This window comes from Hipposideros armiger, unplaced genomic scaffold (genome assembly GCF_001890085.2).
Source record: "Hipposideros armiger isolate ML-2016 unplaced genomic scaffold, ASM189008v1 scaffold_295, whole genome shotgun sequence".
NCBI lineage: Eukaryota > Metazoa > Chordata > Mammalia > Chiroptera > Hipposideridae > Hipposideros > Hipposideros armiger.
Window position 1 is genome coordinate 1,512,849 of NW_017731645.1, and position 22,542 is coordinate 1,535,390.

The following is a 22,542-nucleotide window of genomic DNA, read 5'->3' on the forward strand; positions in this document are numbered from 1 at the left end:
GTGGCACCACCTCTTCTTTCTCACAGGGGAGAGGAGCCGGGCAGGCGGCGGGGGGGTGTCCCACGTGAAGGCGTAAAGGCGAGGCTGCCACCGGAGGGTCGGTGCTGGTTCTGGGGCCGCGTGCGGCTCATTGTGACGTGCCCGTGGGTCCCAGGGGCTGAATTCTCGTACTTCTTTAAAAAGGGAAGTTCATAAACTGAGGCCACTGCGGGCTGCCTGCTGGAGGACGGAGGCCGAATCGTGTCGGGAGCAGGCGGTGCTGCCCGACGGCTGACGAGGGCCCAGTGTCCTTTCGGCCGTTGCTGGTCTCTGTTCTGGGGGCTGCAGGCCCCGTTCTTGGCTCCTGTTTCATTAGTCTTGGCCTCCGTGGGCTCTGGAGCCTGATCTCTGGCCACCTCCCTGTCCATCCATCCGTCCATCTATCCATTCATCCAACAGAGCTGGATGGAGGCCATATTCTGAGCACACGCTGTGCTGGACGCTCGAGATGCGAAGACGTCCGAGACAGACAAGGTTCCTGCCGGTGGAGTATAAATGTCCACCTGGAGGAATTAATAAGGGACCTCCACCCAACTTCCCGTCTTAGACATGGGGAATTGAGGCAGACAGGAGTCAGAGACTGGCTCAGAGTTACCAGAGAGTTAACGGCGAGGCCAGGCCTCCCCACAACTCACCCACCGTTCTTGCCACGACACCTGTCACAGTCGGACGAGGCTCCATGTGGGGTCAAGTTAAGATTCATAGAGGCCTTTGAATGAAGATGATGGACCCCCAACACCCCCTAGGCACACCGCTGCATGTCATTAAATGTAACTATTACATTTCAGAGTCAAAGCTCTGAGTTCTCCCTTGGTGCCAAAAAGATTTTTGATCGAAACATCAAGTTGTTTCTAGTAACGTCTGCTGGTGCCTCCACTTCGCAGGGCCCACGGAGCACGCAGTGTGGCTGCTGGGCCACCCAGCATGGCCCCTGATGCCCAGAAGTCTTCGAAGGGCCTCAGAGCCTCTGCTGGGAGGGGAGGCCCTGAGCCCGTGGATTTGGGGCCTCTCACATTGGGTCGAAGTCAAGTTTACATTTCCCTTAACAAGTATGTCATAAACCTAGGTGACGGCTCTGTGTGCTGGATACTCAGAAAAGGAACGTGATGAGAACTGGAGGGCCACAGGGGCCGAGGACACAGCGTCCGGCTCCCTCTGGCCCCCTGAAAGGGCCTCTGTGCCACATGGTTCTCTTCTCCGATGACCTCACAGTCCATCTCTGTGACTGGGAGGCCCTGCGGTGGACGTGTCACTGTGCACAGCTGAGGGTACCGGGTGGGGACAGGCCAGCCTGGGCTCTGAGATGCCAGCGTGGCCCTACCTGGGGGCTCTTACGTTGCCAATGGGTGGGATGGCACGCTCTGGGGGGCTCTCTCTGGTGCCACATGGTGCCCTTGGCTACAGACGGACGTCACTGGACGCAAAGTATCCTTAGGAGGCAGCTGGGCTCTTCAGGTCCTCCGATCAGCTCTCCATTAGGCGCCAGCTTCCCTGTCCTCTCGCCGGGCAGACCCAGGGGCTCAAAAATGGGTCTCAAAGTGGGGCCCCCGGTCTCAGCATCACGGGGGCTTTGGGAAGAGCCCATTCTTAGGCCGTGCCTCAGCTCCCCTGAATCGGAGACTCAGGTACCGGGACGGCCCAGAGCTAGATCTGGGCTTCCGTTTCCTCCCTCCACCTCCAAGCACAACAGGACAGGCTCCCCCTGTCCCCACAGCACTCACGACTCTCCCCATGGCTACGGACACCCCACGGCGCCCCCATATCCCACATCCGCCAGGTCACCCACTCCTGCTCACACACAGCCAGACGCACGCACTCACGTTCGTAAATGGCCGGACATGCCAGGGGAGCCGCAGGAAGCCCTCCGACAGGCAGAGTCTGCGCAGCAGGGACAGCCACCTGGCTGACCCGTCCAGAGACGGGGCTACTGATGGGTGTGACACTGTTCTCCCGGGAGTCCTTCGTCCCTCCGACTAGAGGACGCAGAGGGTTGCAGGCCCTCTGTGGGCACTGGGGGAGCTGGTGACAGCCCTCTTCCCATAGGCTTCAGGTATCCAGGGCAGAAGATGGGAAAACGCGTGTCAGCAATTTCCAACGCCCTTGCTCAAAGTCGTACGTCATCTTTGCGATGCGGGGGCGTCAGAGAATTTCAGTTCAGACGCACTGTCAGGGAATAAGTGATTGCTAACTCCTTGTGCTGCAGCCTCAGGGGCCGTAATTCTGGAGGGCTGGTTACCCCAAAGACAGGTCTCCGGGAGGCAGCAGCTTGGCTGTTTCTCTTCTTCTCCATTCCCCCCCCCACACCCCCCCGCCCTTTCGGTCCTCGTGAGCTCCTTCCAATTTGTCCTGGAAGGGCCCCTAATTTGAGGATCCCTGTAGCTCTGGGTAAGAGATGGCAGTGTGACCCCTGGTGGCTCCCACGTTCCCAGGAAGGGAGGGCGGCGCTGCTCCCCAGCTTTCTCGGTGGGCCTGGCCACTTCTCTGGCGTTTGTGCTGTGACTCCCCTGCTGAAGCCCCTCCTACGACGGTCACTTTCTGCTCCTGACGCCGGAACGTGAGGCCTCACGCCCTTCCTTTTATGAAACATCTCGGAGAACGTGACCATGAGGGATGCCCAAGTGAGCTCCCCGGAGAGCCCTGTTCAGTCTGTAAGAAAACGCCAGTCATGCCGGCATCTCTCAGGCGTGGTGACCGCGATGACCGCGATGACTGGACAGAGCCGGCCTCTCAGCGCCCGATGCCCTGCTCACACGGCGCAGCCCCGGACGGCGGCAGCAGCAGCTGCTGTGTCTAAACCCTGACGCTGGTTTTTGCTGTGGCGGCTGATCCCTCTCTTTGAAAAACCAGAGTTGATCCTAACACAGCAAGTCACCCGGTTGTTACAAGTTCCCGTGGGGGCCACTGGAGATTTTGCTCCCACGAGGCCGGGTCTGGCACGGCCCTCATCCCTGTGCTCTCCCGAGCAGGCCGCTGGGCCCCTCCCCTGGACACGCCGCTCGGAAAGTTCTTGGCACAAACACGGAAACCTCTGCATGTCAGCAAGTTTCCAGGACTCGGAAAAGAGAGACGTGGGGTCACAGGAAACGGTGGCTTAGCAGTGGCTTCACTCCTAACAACAGGGACACCCCCCAGAGCGCACACAGCAGGACCCCAACTTGGACAAAGTGCAGGATGAGATCCGACCCAAATTCTGGCTGCTCTCCCTTTGTGAGGAAGCAAGAAACAGTCTGCTAACATCTCAAGGGGTAGGCGGTTGGGAAGAAAAGCAAATTTAGGAGGTGCGATGTGTAACTTGCTGTGTCACCGTGACAACTCGGATGCTCAGATGGCTGGTAAAGCATTATTTCTGGGTGTGTCTGAGCTGCGTTTCCGAGAGGTTAGCATTTGAGCCGGTGACAAAGAGCATCCCTCTCCAGGTGGGGGGCCCGCATCCCACCCGAGGGTCTGAACAGAAAGGCGGGGGTGAGCTGGCTCTGGACCGGACCTGGGACGCCCGTCTTCTCCTGCTCTGTTATGGGGGCTCCTGGCCCTTGGTCTTCAGACTCGGGTTGGGACGGACACCGCTGGCTCCCCTGGTTCTCCGGCCTTTGGGTTTGGACTTGAACGGACACCACTGCTCCCAGGTCTCCAGCCTGCGGGCACATCGTGGGCCTTTTCAGCCTCCATAATTGGTGAGCAAGTCCTCACAGTAAATCTCACTCTGTATGTGTCTCTCCTATTGGTCTATTTCTCTCGGGAACCCTGCCTAACATGGAAGGACTGAGATGGTCGGCAGAGCACCTGATGGCTGAGACAAGGGTTAGCTCGCTTTTTACCTGCTATGTCCACGTGCGCTGAAGACTGGAGCCACACTGCGGGAAGCAGAGGTGACACCATCCCCGCATTTGAGGAGAGGCTGGGGTGCAAGGGACGGGGTACCCTAAGACGCACCCATGCTCTGTGTTCCAGGGAGGACGGACGTGTCAGGAGAGAGCTCGGGACAGCTGCCAGGGCAGGAAGCCTGAGGGGCAGTGTCTACACAGGTGAGCGCGGGAGCCCCCAGGGGCCCCAGGGAGGACAGTGGCCGGAGGACGCACACCAAACTTGACTTCGGGAGGAATGTTTTCTCCTGAGACTCCTTAACCCTCATCCACACAGGAAGCGATGTGTCACACATAACACTGTCCACACAGGAGCCTCAGGGGGACCTGAGCTGACCTGTCTCCTGTGTTTTTTCTCTCAACACGTCCCCCAGGCTATGCTGAGCAGCGACGTGTCTCTGGACCCACCATCCAAAGGGAGGCCTTAACGGTGCAAAGAAGGCGGACGGAGGGAAGCGGCCATGACCCCACTAGGCCTCCCGGCCGGACGTTAGGGACACACACGCGGAGTGTGGAAAGAGCCGTCCCGGGTCCTTCCCTTTTTCTTCTGTTTAGTCATCCCGCCCGTCACTGAAGGAGCTGAGAGAGGAGATTTCTACCCCCAAACTGATGTATTTAGAAGCCACATTTTCCGTGTGCTTTTCCAAAATAATCGGCCGTCCCATCGTGAGCTCTATTGAGTCAGGGGATAAAAGCGAATATTCAGTGAGGTTATAACATAAACACCCTGCTCTCTGCATAAGTAACAGAAATCTAACGGAAGCCCGTGCGGGGAGCTGGGAGGCCCTGGGACCCAGCGAGGCCATGTCACGGCTCCGTCACGAGCCAGCTGGGGGGCTGCCCGGGTCCTCGCGGAGCCGAAACGTGCACACCTTGTGCTCGCCGTCCAGGAATCTGCAGGCAGAGCCAGAGCAGTTCTGCTCCCCTGGCGGCTGGGCCCCTGAGCACTGAGGGGTCCCTAGTGACGTGGAACATGCATAACGGTGGGGACAGTGCCGGGATGGGCCAGAGACACCAGTGGGAGCCACTGTGCCATCCCCACTAATGAAGGGCTGCTTACTTCAGTGTTTTCAGATGGCTGTTGATGTGTAGGAAAAGTACAGCCTTCAGGAAAATGGCAGGGCCGGACGCGCGCACGCAAACACACACACACACTCACACTCACACACACACACACACACGAGCACGCACAGGTGTGCGCTGCACACACAGGAACATCCTGCCGTTACCATCTTTTCTTTTTAAAATCATACATATTTCATTAAGCTTCATGCAGTGTCTTCTGATTTGCGGTAATTGTCAACAAAAGCAAAAACAGACCATTTTAACCCTGCAGTAACTAGGAGTTAACTGGCATGAAATTATGTTCTTTTTTTCCTTAAAAAAGGGAAGGAGGGTCCAAAACACTCCAGCATGTTACCGGGTTAGGACACTGGGCTGAGCGGCATGTGCCACAGCACTGCCACCCCGTCGGTGGGCACCCCACCGTGATCCCGGAGTGCTCCTGGCCTGGGGGACCCAGTGAGACTCATTTCCATATCAAACCCAATTTAGATGAAGCGCTTTGGTTACAAAAAAAAGCCAGCCCATCAATAGCCCCTTGATTAGATTCTCATCTCCTGAGCAGACAAATATGAATATTTATTACCATGAATGCAGACTCTTCTCTTTCCATCACTCTGATCTTGAATATTAGCCACTGCTAATTTTTATGAAAATTTGGGCAACATAATGTTTTCACATAAACTGACAGTTCTTGAGATAATCCCATTATTGTCTGGTCGAAAACGCCAGCTTCCACTTATTCATGTGTTAACGAGGGATTAAATATTGTTTTTCATTCCCATAATCTAAGATGGACAGGAAATTAAAAATTGAACGTTGTACGTTAGCAGGGCTTTGAGGACCGGAATTCGTGCGCATTCACTTAGGGAAGACCTGTAAACTTGCAGCTTAACGATGAGTCTACGTTGCTGGGGAAGGCAGGCTCCCGGAGCACCACAGACGTTTCCAAAACAAATCCACCCGCACCAAACGAAAAGGCTTCCACCAGTAAGTTGGCCGCCCAAAGCTGGTAACCCTTTGCCAAAGAAGTAAGATTTCAACACAATTCATATTGTTTCAGTGTCAAGCATTATTTCTCTGGGGTCCCCATGCCAGAGGGGGGTGTGTGCATCGTGTCCTGGTCGTCACAGCCCGTTGGAGGACGGGAGCCGGACACACGTTCCCTGTGCGCCAGCCAAGTGGGGCTTGTCCAGCGGCAAACAGCCCACCCACCCTGCTGCTGGATCTTCCCACCTGAGCGCCATCGGTGGTGACGCACGGTGGGAAACCGTTATCTTACTGCTATGCCCTGGTGCCCCAGATCAAGCCATGGATTTGGTGGGATTTTGGGGGACAAAACTATCCCATTATGCTTCTAAAAATACACACTGACTTTTATTTTTTATCTCCCTGATTGGCGTGGTAGAATTCTCCGCTTTTCCATTTATTGTTTGACGGGGTGTAGGAGCATAGCACATACGCATTTCTTAGACGCTGGCTGGTCCAGACACTAGCTTCTGGAGCCAGTATAAAAGGAGCCCTCGGTTTAATGAGGCACTAGCAGGGCAGATGTGACTGTGGGTCAGTGTTGTGGGCTGAGTGTCCCCCCAAATCCACATGTTGGAGCCCGAGCCCCCAGGACCTAGACGGCCACTGTATTTGGAGATGGGCCTTCAAAGCTGTGATTAAATTAAAATGGGGTCATGAGACGGGGCCCTAATTCAATGACTGGTGTCCTCATGTGAGGACAGACACACACGGACGACCACGGCGGGAGACGGCGTCTACACGACCAGGACAGAGGCCCCGGGAGGAGCCAGCCCTGTGACACCTGGACCTGGGACGTCCAGCCTCCAGGACCGCGAGAGAATAAATGTCTATGGTTTAAGCTGCCTGGTCTGGGGTCCCTGCTGAGGCGGTTCTAGGAAACTAATGCAGTCGGCACAGGAACCACTCCTACTATGTGCCAGACACCCGATGTCAGCCGTTTTCTGTGACTACAGGGCTGTGTCCCTACTGTGCACTGAGCACAGAACTGGGCATTTTTAGTGAGTAATTCCAAGTGCTCGTCAAGGGAAGAAACTTCTTAAAACTATTCTTTTGGCTGTGTGCTCCCCTCACGCCTGGGGCTGTGCTGCAGTGAAGGGGTTTGTGCACACGGAGGCCCACTCGGCGTTTCACAGACGCACAGTGAAGGTTTGTGCGACTAAGAGGGGCCGGACCCCCGTGTCCAGTGCCCTCCCCCAACGCAGCTGGCTGCCGACCCCCCAAAGGGGAGCTCCCAGTGCCGGCCGTTCCGGGGACCCCGTGATTACAAAGCCTGTTATGTGAGGAGGAAGCACAGCCCTGACGCCAGTCGACAGACCCCAGGGGTGGGCTCGTCCACTTTCAGTGTCCAGGGGGGTGAGAGGTCCTGGACGTGGGTCCCCAGCCTGGCACCTGCCCCCAGCCCTGGGCTGCACTGCCCATCGGCGATCAGGCCAGCGAGTGGCAGGTTCGTGCACGTGACCGAGGCTCGGTGAGGCTCCGAGGAACCACAGAACAGCTCCAGGCCACAGCCACGTCCACTCGCCTACCAACCATCGCACGGACGGCAGGTCTGCTTTGGCATGAGGTTACTTTAAATTGAGCATTTGGCTCTGCTTTACCTTATACCGATTCCTGATTATTTCAGATGGGTTAAGGAGGCTTCTTCTTGAAACTCATGGATTAAGCAGAGGGGAGGCAGGCGTTCAAATCCATGGCCATGGAGATGCAGCCGGGGTGTGAACAGTTATGAAAGGGATGGGGCCACAGCTGTCTTTGGGGTGCATGTCACAGGGGGGGGGTCCTCTGTTATTTCAGTGACAATGGAGGAAGTGGGCATGGCAGGAGGAGGAACATATTTCACAGAGGTTTCAAAGCCCTGGGAGAGGCAGTCTGCATGACGTGACGCGGGAGGAAGGAGGCACGCCCCCCCGGTTCACAGTCCAGTCCGTTCGCCGAGCGCGCAGTGAGCGCCTGCCACGTGTCAGCACTGGGCTGAATGGAGGGCAGCACCATGATGAAGACACACGTGGGTTTGACGCCTGAGCACACACCACGGTTAGAGGGAGACAGACATGAAATCACACAACTGGGACGCACTCTGATGAACGGATGGAAGTGACAGGCAGCCGGGGGTCGGGACGAGACCCCCACCATGGCGGGGGGTGGTGGTTAAGGCACCAGCGCCTTCTCAGCTGGAGGCCAAGGGGCTTCTCAGAGGTTCAGGACAGCCCCTCTTCCCCTCCCATTAGGATCATTAACAGGGGAAAAGGGGGTCCCGAGAGCGAAGTTCTCGCTGGAGCAGGCAGGGGTAGCACTGCCAGCTCTTACTGGCTGAACTGTGTCCCCAAAGCTGCGCTGGTCCCGCCCCAGACCTCGGATGGGACTTTCTCTGGAGGGCTGCAGTGAGGCCGTGTGGGTGGGCTGGTGTCCTTGTCTGGGGGAAATGAGACCAACACACGCAGGGCGCAGGACAATGACGAGAGAGGCCTGGCACGGGTCCCCTCACAGCCCCCGCAGGAACCAGCCCCGCAGACCTGGGTCTCATTCAGGCCCCGGAGTGGGCACGGGAGGCATTTCTGCTGTTTGAGCCACTGTTTGTGGAGCGTTGGGAGGCAGCCCCAAGGAAGCACACAGCCAGCCCTCCCTCCCTGACACCGTGGGGTCTCCAGGTGGACTGACCCGTCCGCAGGGACCAAGAGACACGCTGCAGCCGGTCTCACAAACAGGTGCACTTCCTGCGTGTGGTTCCTCTCTCGGGAAGGCAGAGCTCAAGGCCCTTCTGAGCTCAAGGCCGCTCTGGTACAAGTTAGGGACCAAGACGCAGACCCGGAGGTGAAGCCTGACCCCCGCTTCGTCGCTTGTCTCTGGGCCTCAGTTTCCCCGTCTGTGAAATGTGACATCATAGGGACAAAGGGCATGGTGCACGCATGGCGTCAGGACAGGCCGTGGCTGGGGTGACTGCGGAGTAAGTGCTGGCCACCATGAGGCTGTTTCTAGAAGCTGTCAAAGGTCTGAGTCAGCACATCCCCCATCATTCTCTGCACCCTCTTTTCATACAATTCCGAGGCTTAAGGGTTGAAGATCTGAAAAAGGGCTTCTTGAAAATCGCGTTCTGGGGCCTCCTGGGAGTATCTGACTTCGGATGCTGTACCGGTAGGTTCTGCAGGGGACGCTGCGGGACAAGCTCATGGTCCTCCATTTCTCATGAGACACCTTCAGGTCCCAGTCTGCAAGCGAAGGGCATGCTATGCACATTTCTACAAAAATGCCGGGTAAATGTGAGGAACGGGTGAGGGGGAAGCGGGTGGGAGGCACGGGGTGGCACTGCCACAGGCAGACATTACTTATTTCATTTAACGTGACTATTTACTCTGCTAGTGAATAAAAATTGAATTTGTCACTATAGCAACTGCCACAGCACAGGGCACCCCTCCTGCCTTTAAGTCACAGAAAAATACCGAATAGACATTTGTGGGCCCACGTGATGCACTTTACATAGCGTTTTAGAAGAAAAAGATGTTTCCTGATAAACGCCCACTTGCTGATATGTCAACTGCAGTTGATTATATCGAACATATTTTTGGGTGATTTTCTTCACTTTTGAGGAACAACAGAACAGTGCGAAGAGCAGTGGTGAGGGCTGACTGTGTGGGGGCCTGTCCAGCAGGTGGGGATCCAGTGTCCAGGGCTGAGCCAGGAGCGGGCAGCTTGCTGAACTCTGACCTCCCATGACCACGCTCTGGGGAGTCACGGGTGGGCTGAGCAGAGAACCTGCCTGGACAGGCGGCTGCAAATACTGTCAGGCTGCTTAATGCAGATTTCCCCTTTCAAACAAATTAGGAACACTTACAAGTCAACAGGCTTTTCTTAGCTGCACTTTTTGCATTTATGAGAAATGCAGATTAGCATAAACGCCAGGGATGGGGAGCCCCCAGCGGGGAGGGGCTCAGGAAAGGGCAGCCCCGGGGCCCGATGTTCGCTCATCTCTCAGGAAGGCTCTTCAGGGTTCACAGGTCCCCAAGCTCCCGGGAGCTGTATGCCATTTGGGGTGTGCAGTGTGCACGTCTCCCCGGATACCAGGGGTCTGTGACCAGAGAGGAGCTGCAGTGGGGTGTAGGGTCCAGGGCACGTGCAGCTGAGACGCCCAAAGCTCCCCAGGCGTTTGCAAACACCTCACCGTCGTCTCGAACTCAGTTTGTTCTCTCCTCAGGAGCCCCTGCAGCTGACGTCTCCACTTTTCTTCTTCCTCAAGTGCTGCCATCTTCTCCTCTACGCTGTCAAGCCCGTTGCTTTCTCTGTTCTGAGCTCACCTTCACCATGTCAGGACCCCACCTGCCCACGGCCTCAGGACTGTCCCCTTCGCCTCTCCTGCCCGCTGCCATCCACCCGAGTCCAAAACCCTTTCTCTTGAATCCCCAAACGCCAGGGATGGTTTCCACTGCCCCTCACCCCCTGCCTGCGCATCGCAGTGCCCCATGAGGTCAGCAGGTGACCGGAGCTGGCTCGCCTCACCGCGCGTCACATCCAGTGGGGTGTCCGCCTCCGTCCTCACATTTGCCAGTGTGAACACACGCTCAGGTACTCTGGGTCCATGTTTTCTCTTCATTAAAATTGTAAAAGGTGGTATTAAAGATAAAGTGACCCAAACTACACACACACTGGGCCAGCATCCGTCTCCTGGGTTTGCTGTGGTCCTGTAATTAGGAGACGTGATGGCCAGGAGAGGCGGATGAGCACACACAGGACATCTCTGTGCTGTGTTTACAACTTCTGGTGGTTCTACAGTGATTTCAAAATAAAAAGTTAAAAACGGTGCTGAAGAAACTTTCAGAGACGAGAGCCTGCCCAGAGTCCGAAGACCGCGTTCTGGGGATGGCCTCACATCCACGCGCTGCATCTAACCCCGTAGGGCACAGAGCTTACACAGTGTAAGTTCGCATACAATTTTGACGGAAACCACTGAACTCTGTGTATTTGATTGTGGTAATGTGGTTACCTTCTTACAGGTTTAGACTCAGGTCAGTTTGGGCTTTTCGCTGACTGTGTGTTCTCACTCTCCTACCTGCTGATGGTCCTGCTGAGATTCATTTCTGGGAGTGTGACTATCAAGCTGGAGGGAAAGATGCATTTTAAAGCTACAGGCGCCACTGTCGTCTGCTTTCTAAACGCTGAGTGTATAACTTTGAGCACATTTGGTTCCTTCAGTGAAGGAACCAAAGCTATTGGCCGTAAGGAGCCTCTGGGGTCACAGTGAAGGCCAGGAACTCAGGCTAGTCTCCAGGACGCTCCTAGCATGCCCTGAGCTCTGCGGGGCGCCGGCCTGTCACCCTACCTGCAGTGGGACTTCCTGCCACCCCACAGACTTATTGTAGCCGAGAGCCTCTGCGGTGCCCAGTCACCCCCCTGGCACAGCCGTGACAACACGTCTTCAAGCCAAGCGCCTCTTCACCAACCCGTAAACATTCACTCGGCATGACGACGAGGCCCCGCTCCATCTGACACACCAAGTGACACCTTGCCCTCCACCTGACCATCGGGGGCTCGCTCCCACCGCTCTTCTTCGGGGGAAGTTTAGTCCGGTGGTTCCTCACACTCCCTCCACATCAACTCGTCTTCTGGGTCCAGCCCAGACCTGCTGAACGGGTCTCAGGAGTCGGCTGGACACGCGCCTCCTCCCGGCACCCCAGGGACCCGGCACTCAGCCCGGCGCGGCCGTCCCTGCCACATTCCCTGACCACAGACTCCGTGTCTGCATTAGTGCCCCAGGTCCTCTTAGCAAAGCCCTAAACAACGGGGCTCGGTTTTGAGGACAGCTAAAGCCGTGGCTTCTCTTTCAACAGACAGGAAAGACCAAGTGGGACTGGGTGGAAACAAAGCTGTTTTCTCAAATATGCTTTTACGAGCCACATCACGCCCACACGGTTTCCATGGCAATGACTGTCACGCCCCCCTCCCCCAAACACACACACACCACACGATAAATTCACAGTCACTGGTGGGGTAGCAGCACGGTCACAGATGCACAGACTTTTAAAGGGACTTGTGGGGGACGGTCGACACCGTCTTAGCCACAGAACCCCTTCTTTGAACAAAGTCTAACCCAGGAGCCCAACAGGCGACAGAGGCGCAGACGAGTGAAGCCAGCGTGGGGATGGCATGGGAGCTGGGGTTCACGCTACCTGCCTCAGAGCCCCCAGGGCTCTTGGAAGAAGTTTCTGAAAGCCACGGCTAACATCACACCATGCTAGTGAGGGGTTCAGGACACGCTACCCTGAAATGTGGTGCCTTGGCACAGTGACTGTCTCAGGCTGAAGGAGTTTGAGAAGACACCAACAGGAGGGTCTCCCCACTCTCCCCGAGCAGGTCAGAAGGACAGTCACCGACATTATTTTTCTTCCAAATATTTGAGATTTTCTTTGTAATATTATAATTTTCCTTTGGAAGAAGCATGACTTTATTAATTTGGAGAAAGCATGAACACTCTCGAGATATCAGAAATTAGATTTTGAAATACATCAAAATATCACCCATCTATTAGGAATGTGTGCATGCACCATAATCTGTTCATTTCCTTTCAATTTTGTTTTGAGATCTTTCCATTTGGCTTAAAAGGTTTTAATTCCGCTATCTGTCATCACGTGCGTGAGTCACCAGCACCAGGGAGAAATTCTGTAAATGCTGTTAGATTCCTAGTAATCAAGCTCTGCTTTCTGTTCCAGTTAGGAATTAGCAGTGATGTTCACAGCAAACGCATCTCCAAAAACATCACAAGCATCAAAATCAGGCCCATAGAGCACGAGTCAGTTAAAATTAGAAAAAGAGACACTGTTAGCTTTTGAAAAACATCCCAACTTGCCTGTTTTGCTCCTATTTTCATGACCCAGGACCCGCCCCCATAACCAGCACCCCTTCTGCCTGCCAGCGCAGCTGGGGCTGCAGGGTCCTCAGGCCAAGGCTGGCCCGAGAGTGGGCTCCCGGCTCGAGAGCCCATGGACAGTGGCCTCGGTCAGCTCCAGAGGGTGACAAACACTGACTTCTGAAACGGGGACCGCCACGTGGACAGGGCAGGACGGTGGGCCCAGGGACATCGGGTGGCTGCGAAGGACAGGGGGGCAGCTCAGGGGCACTAGGCGGGCGGGTCACTCATGGCCAGTGTCAGTCAGCAGCGGTTGTCTTCTGCCCACAGGGATGGCGAGGTCCTGTAGGGACCAGGGAGGACACAGCTCAGCCAGACACCGCGAGCTGGGGCTGTGGGGCGCGTGTGCTCTGCCCTCGCCTTCCCCCCCGGAGCCACTGCCCCCCAGTAAGTCACTCGCCCTCGCCTGCTGCCCACACACGAGAAGGGAAGACATCCGGGATGGGCAGGCAGCTATTCCTTCAAGAGTTTAAACGGTCACCTTGACAAACACCTAACTGCAGTTCCGGTTTCCACCGGGCGGGTCAATCCAGTCCCTGACTGACAGTGATGTCATTTCCACTGTGACAGAAACGTGGGGCAGAACCAGGTTGTGGGTGGGGAGTCGGGTCCTGCTGTGCCCACTGAGAGTGCAGGGAGTGGCCAGGCTGCAGGTACAAATGTGGGGTCACCACCATACTGGTCAGATGGAAAGCCAGACCTGGGGAGCCCTCAGGGCCCAGGACAGAGAGGAGCGGGGCGGGGCTGTGCCGCGGGGTGTGCAGGACACTGGGACCCAACGGCGAGGGGCCGGCAGAGCCGGCAGGAGTCACTGCCCAGGAAAGTGCCCGCCGGTCTGGTGGCTGTGAGGTCACTGACGGTGGTGACACTAAGTGTTCCCGTGGAGACCACGTCCAGACTGGGGTGGAAGGAGCATGGGCAGGGGACGCTGGATACCGGGCACACGGACACATTTTGGAAAAGTTTTGCTATGAAGAGAAACAGGAATGTGAGGAGGGCAACCTGGTGTGAGGCTGGTGTCAGGGAGCTTTCGGGGTAACCAGGTGAAACATGTGGGCACGTGTGCGCATGGACGGGAAGAATTCGGAAAGGGAGGGAACCCTGTGATGTGGGGGGGCGGTCATTGGGGAGAGGAGGCGGCAGCTTCGTCCACTGACACTGACCCCAGGCGCTATCCCCAGGCACTGACACCAGGCACTGACCCAGGAACTGACCCCAGGCGCTGTCCCCAGGCGCTGTCCCCAGGCGCTGTCCCAGGCACTGACCCAGGCACTGACCCCAGGTGCTGTCCCCAGGCACTGACCCCAGGCGCTGTCCCAGGCACTGACCCAGGCACTGTCCCAGGCGCTGTCCCCAGGTGCTGTCCCCGCTATCTAGGGAGCACAGCCTTGTGGGGAGAAACAGGAAGGTGAACACCCCCATCACAGCACGGAAACTCCCGCTGGATGAATGAGGGGACGAGGCTGAGGGGATCGGCCAGAGCCACGGGCCACGGTCAGGGCAGGACAGATGGGAACAGAGGGGACTTCAGGACACATGGCGCCAGCGTCAGTGTCGTGTGCGGAGAAGCAGATGGACAGGTGGTGGGGACAGGCGCTCGCTGTGGGATGGCAGCGGTGAGATGTGTCTGTGAGTGGACTTGAAGGGAAGGAGCCTGGCGACCAGCGCTGGCTGCCCCCACGAGACAGAAACCAGGGGGGTGGAGGCAGGATGCTGCCTTCAGAGCACAGGATGACCCTTGTCCCCCAGGGGTCGCCAGCTCCCCGTGGATCAGCAGCTCCACAGCACAGAGGTCCGTCTGTTTTGTTGGCTGCTGTAGTTCCAGTCCTTAAAATGGGGCCTGGCACCCAGGAGACACTCAGCAAATGTTTTGAATGACTGACTGAATGAATGAATGAATGAACAGAGCACTGAGCTGACCAGGGCCTCTCACTACACACACAGAAATACGGACGAAATACATCCACTTAAAAGCCTGCAAAGCTAAGAGCAAAGGAAGGAAGGGAACCCCGATTCCAAAATGAACAGAGAACCCCCAACCAGGACGTAATGGGGAGCTGGTACTGCTGCCGCTCCCAGACACCTGCAGCTTCAGGCTGGGGCCTGGGGCTGTGCCCACAGGGGCTGTGCCACAGGGGGTAGCACCCACGACCTTGCAGCTGCAGGGGTGGGAAGGCTGCACCTGAGACCCCACGTGAAGCCTAGCACCTTGGACAGCTACCTCGCCTGACAATGTGACCAGCATCGAGCCACCTGCTAGCTGGGGACACAGAGGCAACACCAGGACCTGCACCCCGGCCGGCACCCCGGATCTTACTGCCTGAGTGGGGCACAGACTTCCAGCTGACACAGAAGTAGGTCCCCATGGAAGTAAGCGGGTGCAATGGGCTCTTACACAGACCCCCCCCTGCAGTATAACAGCGCCAGTTGAAGGTGAGCACAGGACCCGGCACCAGCCACCCCAGAAACCACCTCCCCAGGGGCGTCGGCAGCTGTCACGGAAAGGAGCTGCAGCCCAACAACAGGAAAGAGCAAAGGTGTGTGGGTAAGACCGTGACACGAGTCAGGACGCAGCCAGCCCCGAGTGCCATTGCAGGCGAGCACAGTCAGGGACAGCCACCGCGTGGCCCTGAGACAGGCGGGGACCTGGGGAGTGGCCTCAGACACACAGGAGGGCAGCAAGGCTGCACCTGTGTGAAGGGACAGCCACGTGAGAGTCCCACCACGCCGCCAGCCCTGTCAGGCGTTACACATCTATTGTCCCAGCACACTGTCACATCCTGGTGAGGTGGCACTGCGGCCAGCCCTCTGATGGCAGAGGGAGCTGGGTGGCAGGGAGAACGGAGCTGCGCGAGGACAGGCACCACTGATACGAGAGACGACAGCCCTGCAGAGCTGAGGAAGGGTCCAGGCTGAGGGCTCATCGTGCTGGGTGGGGCCAGCAGGCGGGAGGGGCCCAGAGACGCAGGAACCTGTCCCTGAGGGCATGGCGGGGACGGGGAGGGCGGGCAGGAGGGTCACAGCTGCCCCACCTCCTGTTCTGCGGGGACGAGCAGTGGCTTCTCAATGGGCCACAGAGGTCTGTCCTGCAGGCTCAGGGTTTCCCGATGACAGTGTCTGCGCTTCTGCAGCCTGAGGAGAAGCTCGGCGGGGACATGTGACAGCCATGCTTGGTTAGAGCAGCAAGTCAGTGGGCAGGACCCCACGGCCAGGTCCTCGCTCTCTGCCCTGAGGCAGCAGGCGCCACACGGAGGCTCCCAAACCAACCCTGGGGGGTCCCCATCACCCACCGCCAGTCCTTCTGCACACACAGCCTGTGTCACCTCCACAGGCACACGTCCCAAACCCCCGGTGTGGCCCAAATGCCCTCCATGAGAGGGGGACGCACAGCCCAGAGCCACGCGCCTGGCCCTGGTCATGTCCTCTGGATTTGCTCCCAGTCACTGGCCACCGACACTCCTGCCGAGGGGACAGCTGCCACTCAGGATCCCGCCCGATGGGGCTGAGGAGGGGGGCGGGCACGGGGTCGCGTCCTGGCTGCGCCTGAGAAGGCAGCCCGGGCTCCTTCCCTCACGGACGTCCATCCACCTGGACACCATGGCCCTTTCTGCCACAGGTCGATCGCCGCACCGTCCATGGGTACAGAGGGTCTTGGGACGCCCCGTCTCCAGCCTCACTGGCTGCTGAAGTTACAGCCCTTTACGCGGGGAGGCACCAGGAGCCTCAACGGCCCAACGCTTCGTTACCCCAGCCTGGGCTGCAGGCAGCGAGAAAAACCAAGAACGGCATGTCTTCCAGCCCCTGCGAGCACTTTCTGACGAGCTCCTATCCGGCAGCAGTTGTTCCCTGTCCTGCACACAGCCCGCGGTGTCACAGGGACACGATGTCTTCAAGGCGGGCTGCCTGCAGGGCCGTCCTTACGCTGCCATCGGAAAGGCCAGGAGCCTCTGCTGTGAGGACAACCATTAAAGACGCACTTGTCCCATGACCCAGGCCTGCAGAGTCGGAGATACCCCCAAACGAGGCACTGATGCCTAAGGGGCTCGGAGGGGGATGGCTGTGCTGTGAGCAAGGAGCCCCCCACAGCTGCCTCTCAGTCCTGGGCATCTGTCATGGTCAGGCCCTGACGCCGACACGGTCTCGTGACACAGCACAGACTGGCCCCGGCCCACGCTGACGCATGGGTGGCAGCAAACACCCCTGAGAAGACTCATGACCCCCCGTCCTGGGGACAAGTCATCGGACCTCCCAGGGTCGGGAAAGCTGGGCTTCTGGGAGGTGATGCCGGCAGCTCTGGCTGCTGACGGGAGTGTGGGGCCAAGTACCTCTTTCTGTCACGAAGACGGCAATGTCTGGACAGGACTGCTGTCCGACAGACTTTACATCATGGAGGCATGCAAGCTCGTATATGCTTGCCCCCAGTATGTCTAAGTAATGAAGATAAAAGTGACCCCCCAGATCGCCAGATGAAAGGATAATTTCCTTGGCTTGCTCACGTCCACAAATTTAACAGACACGAAACACCGAAAAAGCACGTACATGTTTTCTGAAGGTTTCCACGGTTTTCTTACCCAAGACTGATGATATTCCCCAGGGAGACACCAATTCTGATTTCAAAGGCAACCAAAAGCTGTGAAATTACCCCGGCACCGGATCAGCACTGCAGCCAACGGGAGGCCGAGTCTGCACCGACCAGCTGGCCCCCAAGGTCAACACGACCTTGACCACACTCCGCGGTCCCACTGGGCCATGCTCATCAGGCCTCCACGTGGGGCCAGACCGACGCCAGGACGCACCGACGGCTCAGAGGGCAGCCCTCTGTTACTCACCGACCCGACTCCGGCCTGAAGGATTTTCAGTCCCGATGACCTTTCCAGTTTGTCCTTGTTGTCAGCTGTTGGGAAAATGAAGAGGCACAGCGTCAGCTCGGGGAAGACGTCAGAAGACCCTGCCGTTTCCTCTGCAGGAGACGCGGTGGAGTCCCCGCCGGCCCCGACCACTCTGAGCCGTGTGTGTGTGTGTGTGTGTGTGTGTGTGTGTGTGTGTGTGAGAGAGAGAGAGAGAGAGAGAGAGAGAGAGAGCGAGCGAGCAGGCCTGGGTGGGGCACCTGGGCGTGAGGCCCCCCCCTCATAGGGGCTGAGGTCCCTGGGCCAGCACCCCTCCAGCCTCCTCAGAAAACGTCATCGTGGGAAACGTACAGAATTGTCGGTGAGACATTGTAGGCAGCGATGCTCTGTGCATGACAGCCTTATTTCAGAATTGACGCTTATTAATAACACAACCAGTGGGAAACACGCCGCTGTGACCAGCCCGTGATCACGGAAGACCCACCCAGGGCCCATGGAACATGTGCGCTCACCCCGCTTGTGCTGGCTGCTGCTCCCGCTCATTTGTGCCCCCACAGGAAATGCTCTCTAACGGTTTAGCCCCAGAACGAGCCTCACCCTAGTTTGCTTCTGACTCAGGGTGAGGAAGACTTTCAGAGGATGAGTTGCCACCCACATGAGACCAAGAGAAACGACCTCTGGAAGCAGCGAGCTGACGGACCTGAAAGCCCGGTCACCCCAGTGCTAACCCTGAAAAGCTGCCCGCCCCCATGCTGTCGGGGACAAGTTGTGTCACGAAGCAATTGACCTTGGCTTACGGTTCTGTGCCAACGTTCTTGGATGAAGCCCCTGTTATTTTGGAAATGAAAACCAGAAAAAATGGCATTTTATCGCAAGCCCCGAGGGTGAAGGGTGTGTTGCACTGCAATGGAAGCAGACGGAGTGAGCGAGAAAACGTGCTGCTTCCATCTCTCGCTGTGGCCGGCGGCCGTGGGCGGCGGGACGACCTCGGGAGGCACACGTGAGAGCCTGCCCTCTGCACCTGGGGCTTCCCTCATCTCCTAGCAAGACTTTCCCTCTGAACACGTGAACGTTAGTTTCTACACCTGGGTCATCACCCAAGCAGACGCAACCAAAGGAGGAGCAGACACAGCCACCTGGGTTAGGGCTACAGCATCAGAGTCTCAGACACTTAGGTCTGCGGGGGGGGGGGCATGAGAACAGCCGAGTCTGAGGGGAACGCGCTGGGGAGGGACGGACGTGATGGCAGCGTGTGTCCTGAGCACACAGCTGTGTGTCCAATATCCACTGGAAAGGGGAGGCCACCAGATGTGACCACGTCACACCACCTGTGGTCTGGCCGTCACTCAGGGCCTTTCTGTTAAAGCCTAAGAAAGCCCTCCAGGAGCCTGGCGCCTGCTTGGTGGGTGCGATGGACTGGCCAAGGCGGGCGGCCCACCACTGTCAACCTGAGTGAAGGCAGCACGTCTGTGCCGGAGTGACTGACTTTCCAATGTCTGGTCACCTTCCATCCTACAGATTCGTCTCCTAGGCTGTAGGGCATTACCACCCCTCCCGTGGGTAGGCGCCTGGCATTCTCCTCCGAATAACCACACACACACACACACACACACACACACACACACACACACACACGTGCGCGCACGCCTGGCATGGACCCCTGGGACCCGCTCTGTCCCTCCTGCAGACACAGCCGGGCAACCCCACCTCCTGTCTCTGGAAATGCCAGGGCAGGGTCGCCATTGGCCTTGGGGCGAACCCCACGATGACAATGACCTTGCTGAGGCATTCTGGGGGAAAGTGAGCCTTGCTTGTGACAGATATTCTGTGGAGCGTCGGCCCCGAGTTGTTTCTATGGCTGAGGACGGACCCCCAGGCGGTGGGTGGCCACGGAGAAGCTGCTAAGGACGGCGGGAACGTTGCATGAAGCCCCTTTTTATCTTCACGGGAGACAAAAAGGGTTTCCAAACACACACAAAAAGCCCTTTAAAATTAAATCCACTAGATGAAGGATATGCAAATTACCTAGAGAAGCAGAGCCCTACAATGTTCTCAAAATTCTGCAGTAGCCCATTTAATTAGGATTTTAATTTATCAGAATAATTCTTTGCACTTGACAATTTATGCAGCATTCCATGTAATTAAGCACGTAGCTACCCTGGAACGGTTCTGCCTCTCTCTTTAGCCCCATTATTTTAACATGAAAGGATGTGCAGAAGTCTCCTCTGTGATCTAAATTGTGACGGGGACAACTTAATGGCCGAGCTCCACAGGAAGCAGGGGGACGGAGCCGAGAGGCGCGAGGTGGGCTCCGGGCACCTGCATCGCCCCGGACATCAGGCAGCTTACGGCCTGCGCGGCGGAGCCCGTCCCTTGCGAAAGCTGGAACCACGCTCCTGGGTACCGGTCTGCGTCCGTACCTGTTTCCATCACAACAACGTGATAACAATCCACTCTGCACATTTTTACATTTGTGGAGGGGAGCTCATGAACTGTCATGGTCATTGGGGGACTTTGGCTGACCCACTGGCGCCCTGCACCTGGGAGTCGGCCTCACTGACGCTGGCACGGCCCCTGGTTGACACTCCCTGTGCCACTGTGGAGGTGGCTCACCGCGCACTCTCCTTAGAGACACTGTCACCCTGCTTGGAACCTGCCAGTGCCGGGCAGGGAAGGGAGCAGAGCTGAAGAAACTGGGCCCTGACACACCAGGTGCCCAGCCACCACCTGGGGGACGTTTCAGAGGGAGCCTGGGTGAGCTGCCCTAGGTGGGGGGTGGGGGGGCAGCCCCGCTGCTGAGAGCCAATGCAGCTCCCGGAAGCTCATCTCTCCTGTAAAGGAATTTAATGGGCCACTTTGGTTCACTCTTCCACGTGAGCATTTTCTTAGAAACTGCGCCAGGGCCACAGGTAAGGCCCCCAGGCCAACTGTTATCCCACCTCACGGCAGCACCTGGAGACCGGTCACAGCCCAGGCCTCTCTCTGGCAGTGGACTCTCCCAAGCTGTGTCCCCTGATGCCACCAGGTGTCCCGTGACAAAGGCACGAAGGGCCTGGAACCGAGGAGTCTGACATGTCCCAGAGGAGCCGCTGTCACTTTGGGAAGCTGACGTATTTGAATTTATTTCTAGCATCCTATGTTGTGTTTATGTTTGAAAGTTATATACTCTATTTCTAGTTTTTAGTGGTTTTCCAGGGATTGTAATACCCACAAGTAACAAACTCTCATATTAATAAATATCTATTAACTTTCTTAACATCTACAAAGACCTAGAACACTTGAACTCCAATCACCTTCATCTCAATTTAAATGCTATCCTTTTCAGATTCAGTATTATAACTCCATCTTGTTTTTAGCCTCACAAGGCATTATTATTTTATACAATATAGTTTGTTTAAATGCGTTCCCATATTTGCTGTTTTCTTTGCTCATTATTCCTTCTGCTTCTCGTATCTTCCTTATGGGGTTATTATGATTTTTTTGTCTGCAAATCTTTTAGAATTAACTTAAATGAGGGTCTGTTGGTGACAAACTCAATTTTTTTTGAGAGTATCTTTATTAAACTCTTATTCTGATTGTTCTAAGTCCTCATTTTTGAAAGACATTTTCTCTTAGTACAACCCTAGGTCGACAACTCTTTCCCCCTCAGTAATACGGAGACATTTTTCTCCAGTCTCTGGTTTCACTTTGGCTGCTGTAAAATCAGCCATGAGTCAAATTCTCATCCCATTTTGCAATAGCTTGTCTTTCCTGCTTGGCTGCGTTTAGGGTTCTCTTGTTGTCTTGGGTGCCCTGTAGCTGCCCTGTTATGAATCCAGATGCAGAACTGTTTTTACTCTGATTGACTCCTTGAATCTGAGGTTTGGTGTCCTCCATCAGTGACAGAAAATTCTCAGCCGCTGTCTTCAGGTATCACCTCTTGATCACTCTCTCCTCCCTTATGCAACTCCTATTAAATATATATACATAAGACTTTCTCACCTTGTCTTCTAGGACCACTTACCTTTTTTTTTCCCCCCTTACCTTTTTTAAAATTCATACTTTCCATTTCTTTACCTCTCTCTAGGCTGCATTCTGGATAATTTCTTCAGTTCTATCTTTTAGTTCACTGATTCCTTCTTCAATTATATCTAATCTGTCCTTAAACTTACCTCTTGAGTTTAAAATTTCTATTATATCTTTCATTTAAAAATTCTATTGTTTTAAATTTTGGGGGGTCATTTTTAAGGCTGTTAATCTTTAGGTCATATATTACTTCCCTCTTGTATTCCTTAGAATACATAAAAATACTTAAGCTTATGTTCTAGGTGTATTTGTCACAGTATCTGAGGTGACCCTAGCTGAATGGGGCAGGTCCCCTTGCCCCGCGAGGCCCGCCCGGGTCTTGCCTTCCGCCTGCCACACACAGTCTGTCCGGTCGTGAATGCTGAAGGTCAAGTTCACCCTGTTTTGGAAAATACCCTCACGATAAAGGTCAACATCAGTGTCCACTTACAGGTTTCCGGTTTCACTCAGTTTGGGATCTTCAAGAATTTCAATGTTGCCAGACACGTGCTGTGTTTAAAACTGTATCTCTGTATCATCATATTCTGGCATTTGGGGCTATTTTCTGAATGAGGGCTGAGTCCCGGTATCGAGTCCTCCCAGGGCCCTGATGGAGACACGGAAGCCCCCGCAGTCCTGAGACTCTCCACCCGCTCAGCCACGGCCCGGTGCTCATGGATGAACAGATAAAGGCAGGTTTGAGCAGAGCCCACGGCAAGCTGGCTGTGACGCGCGCCGCACATCAAGTGACCTGGCACTTTCA

The 22,542-nt window shown here is 56.2% G+C and overlaps 1 protein-coding gene across 3 annotated transcripts in view; it reads right to left on the reverse strand.

Moving 5' to 3' along the window:
- Nucleotides 1-22,542, reverse strand: part of PTPRN2 (protein tyrosine phosphatase receptor type N2) — a 363,220-nt gene that overhangs the window by 135,007 nt on the left and 205,671 nt on the right. For all 3 annotated transcript variants that reach the window (XM_019659095.1, XM_019659096.1, XM_019659094.1), the window contains one exon: nucleotides 17,718-17,782. In XM_019659095.1, the coding sequence (XP_019514640.1) occupies nucleotides 17,718-17,782 (65 nt within the window). The remainder of the gene's footprint in view (nucleotides 1-17,717; nucleotides 17,783-22,542) is intronic.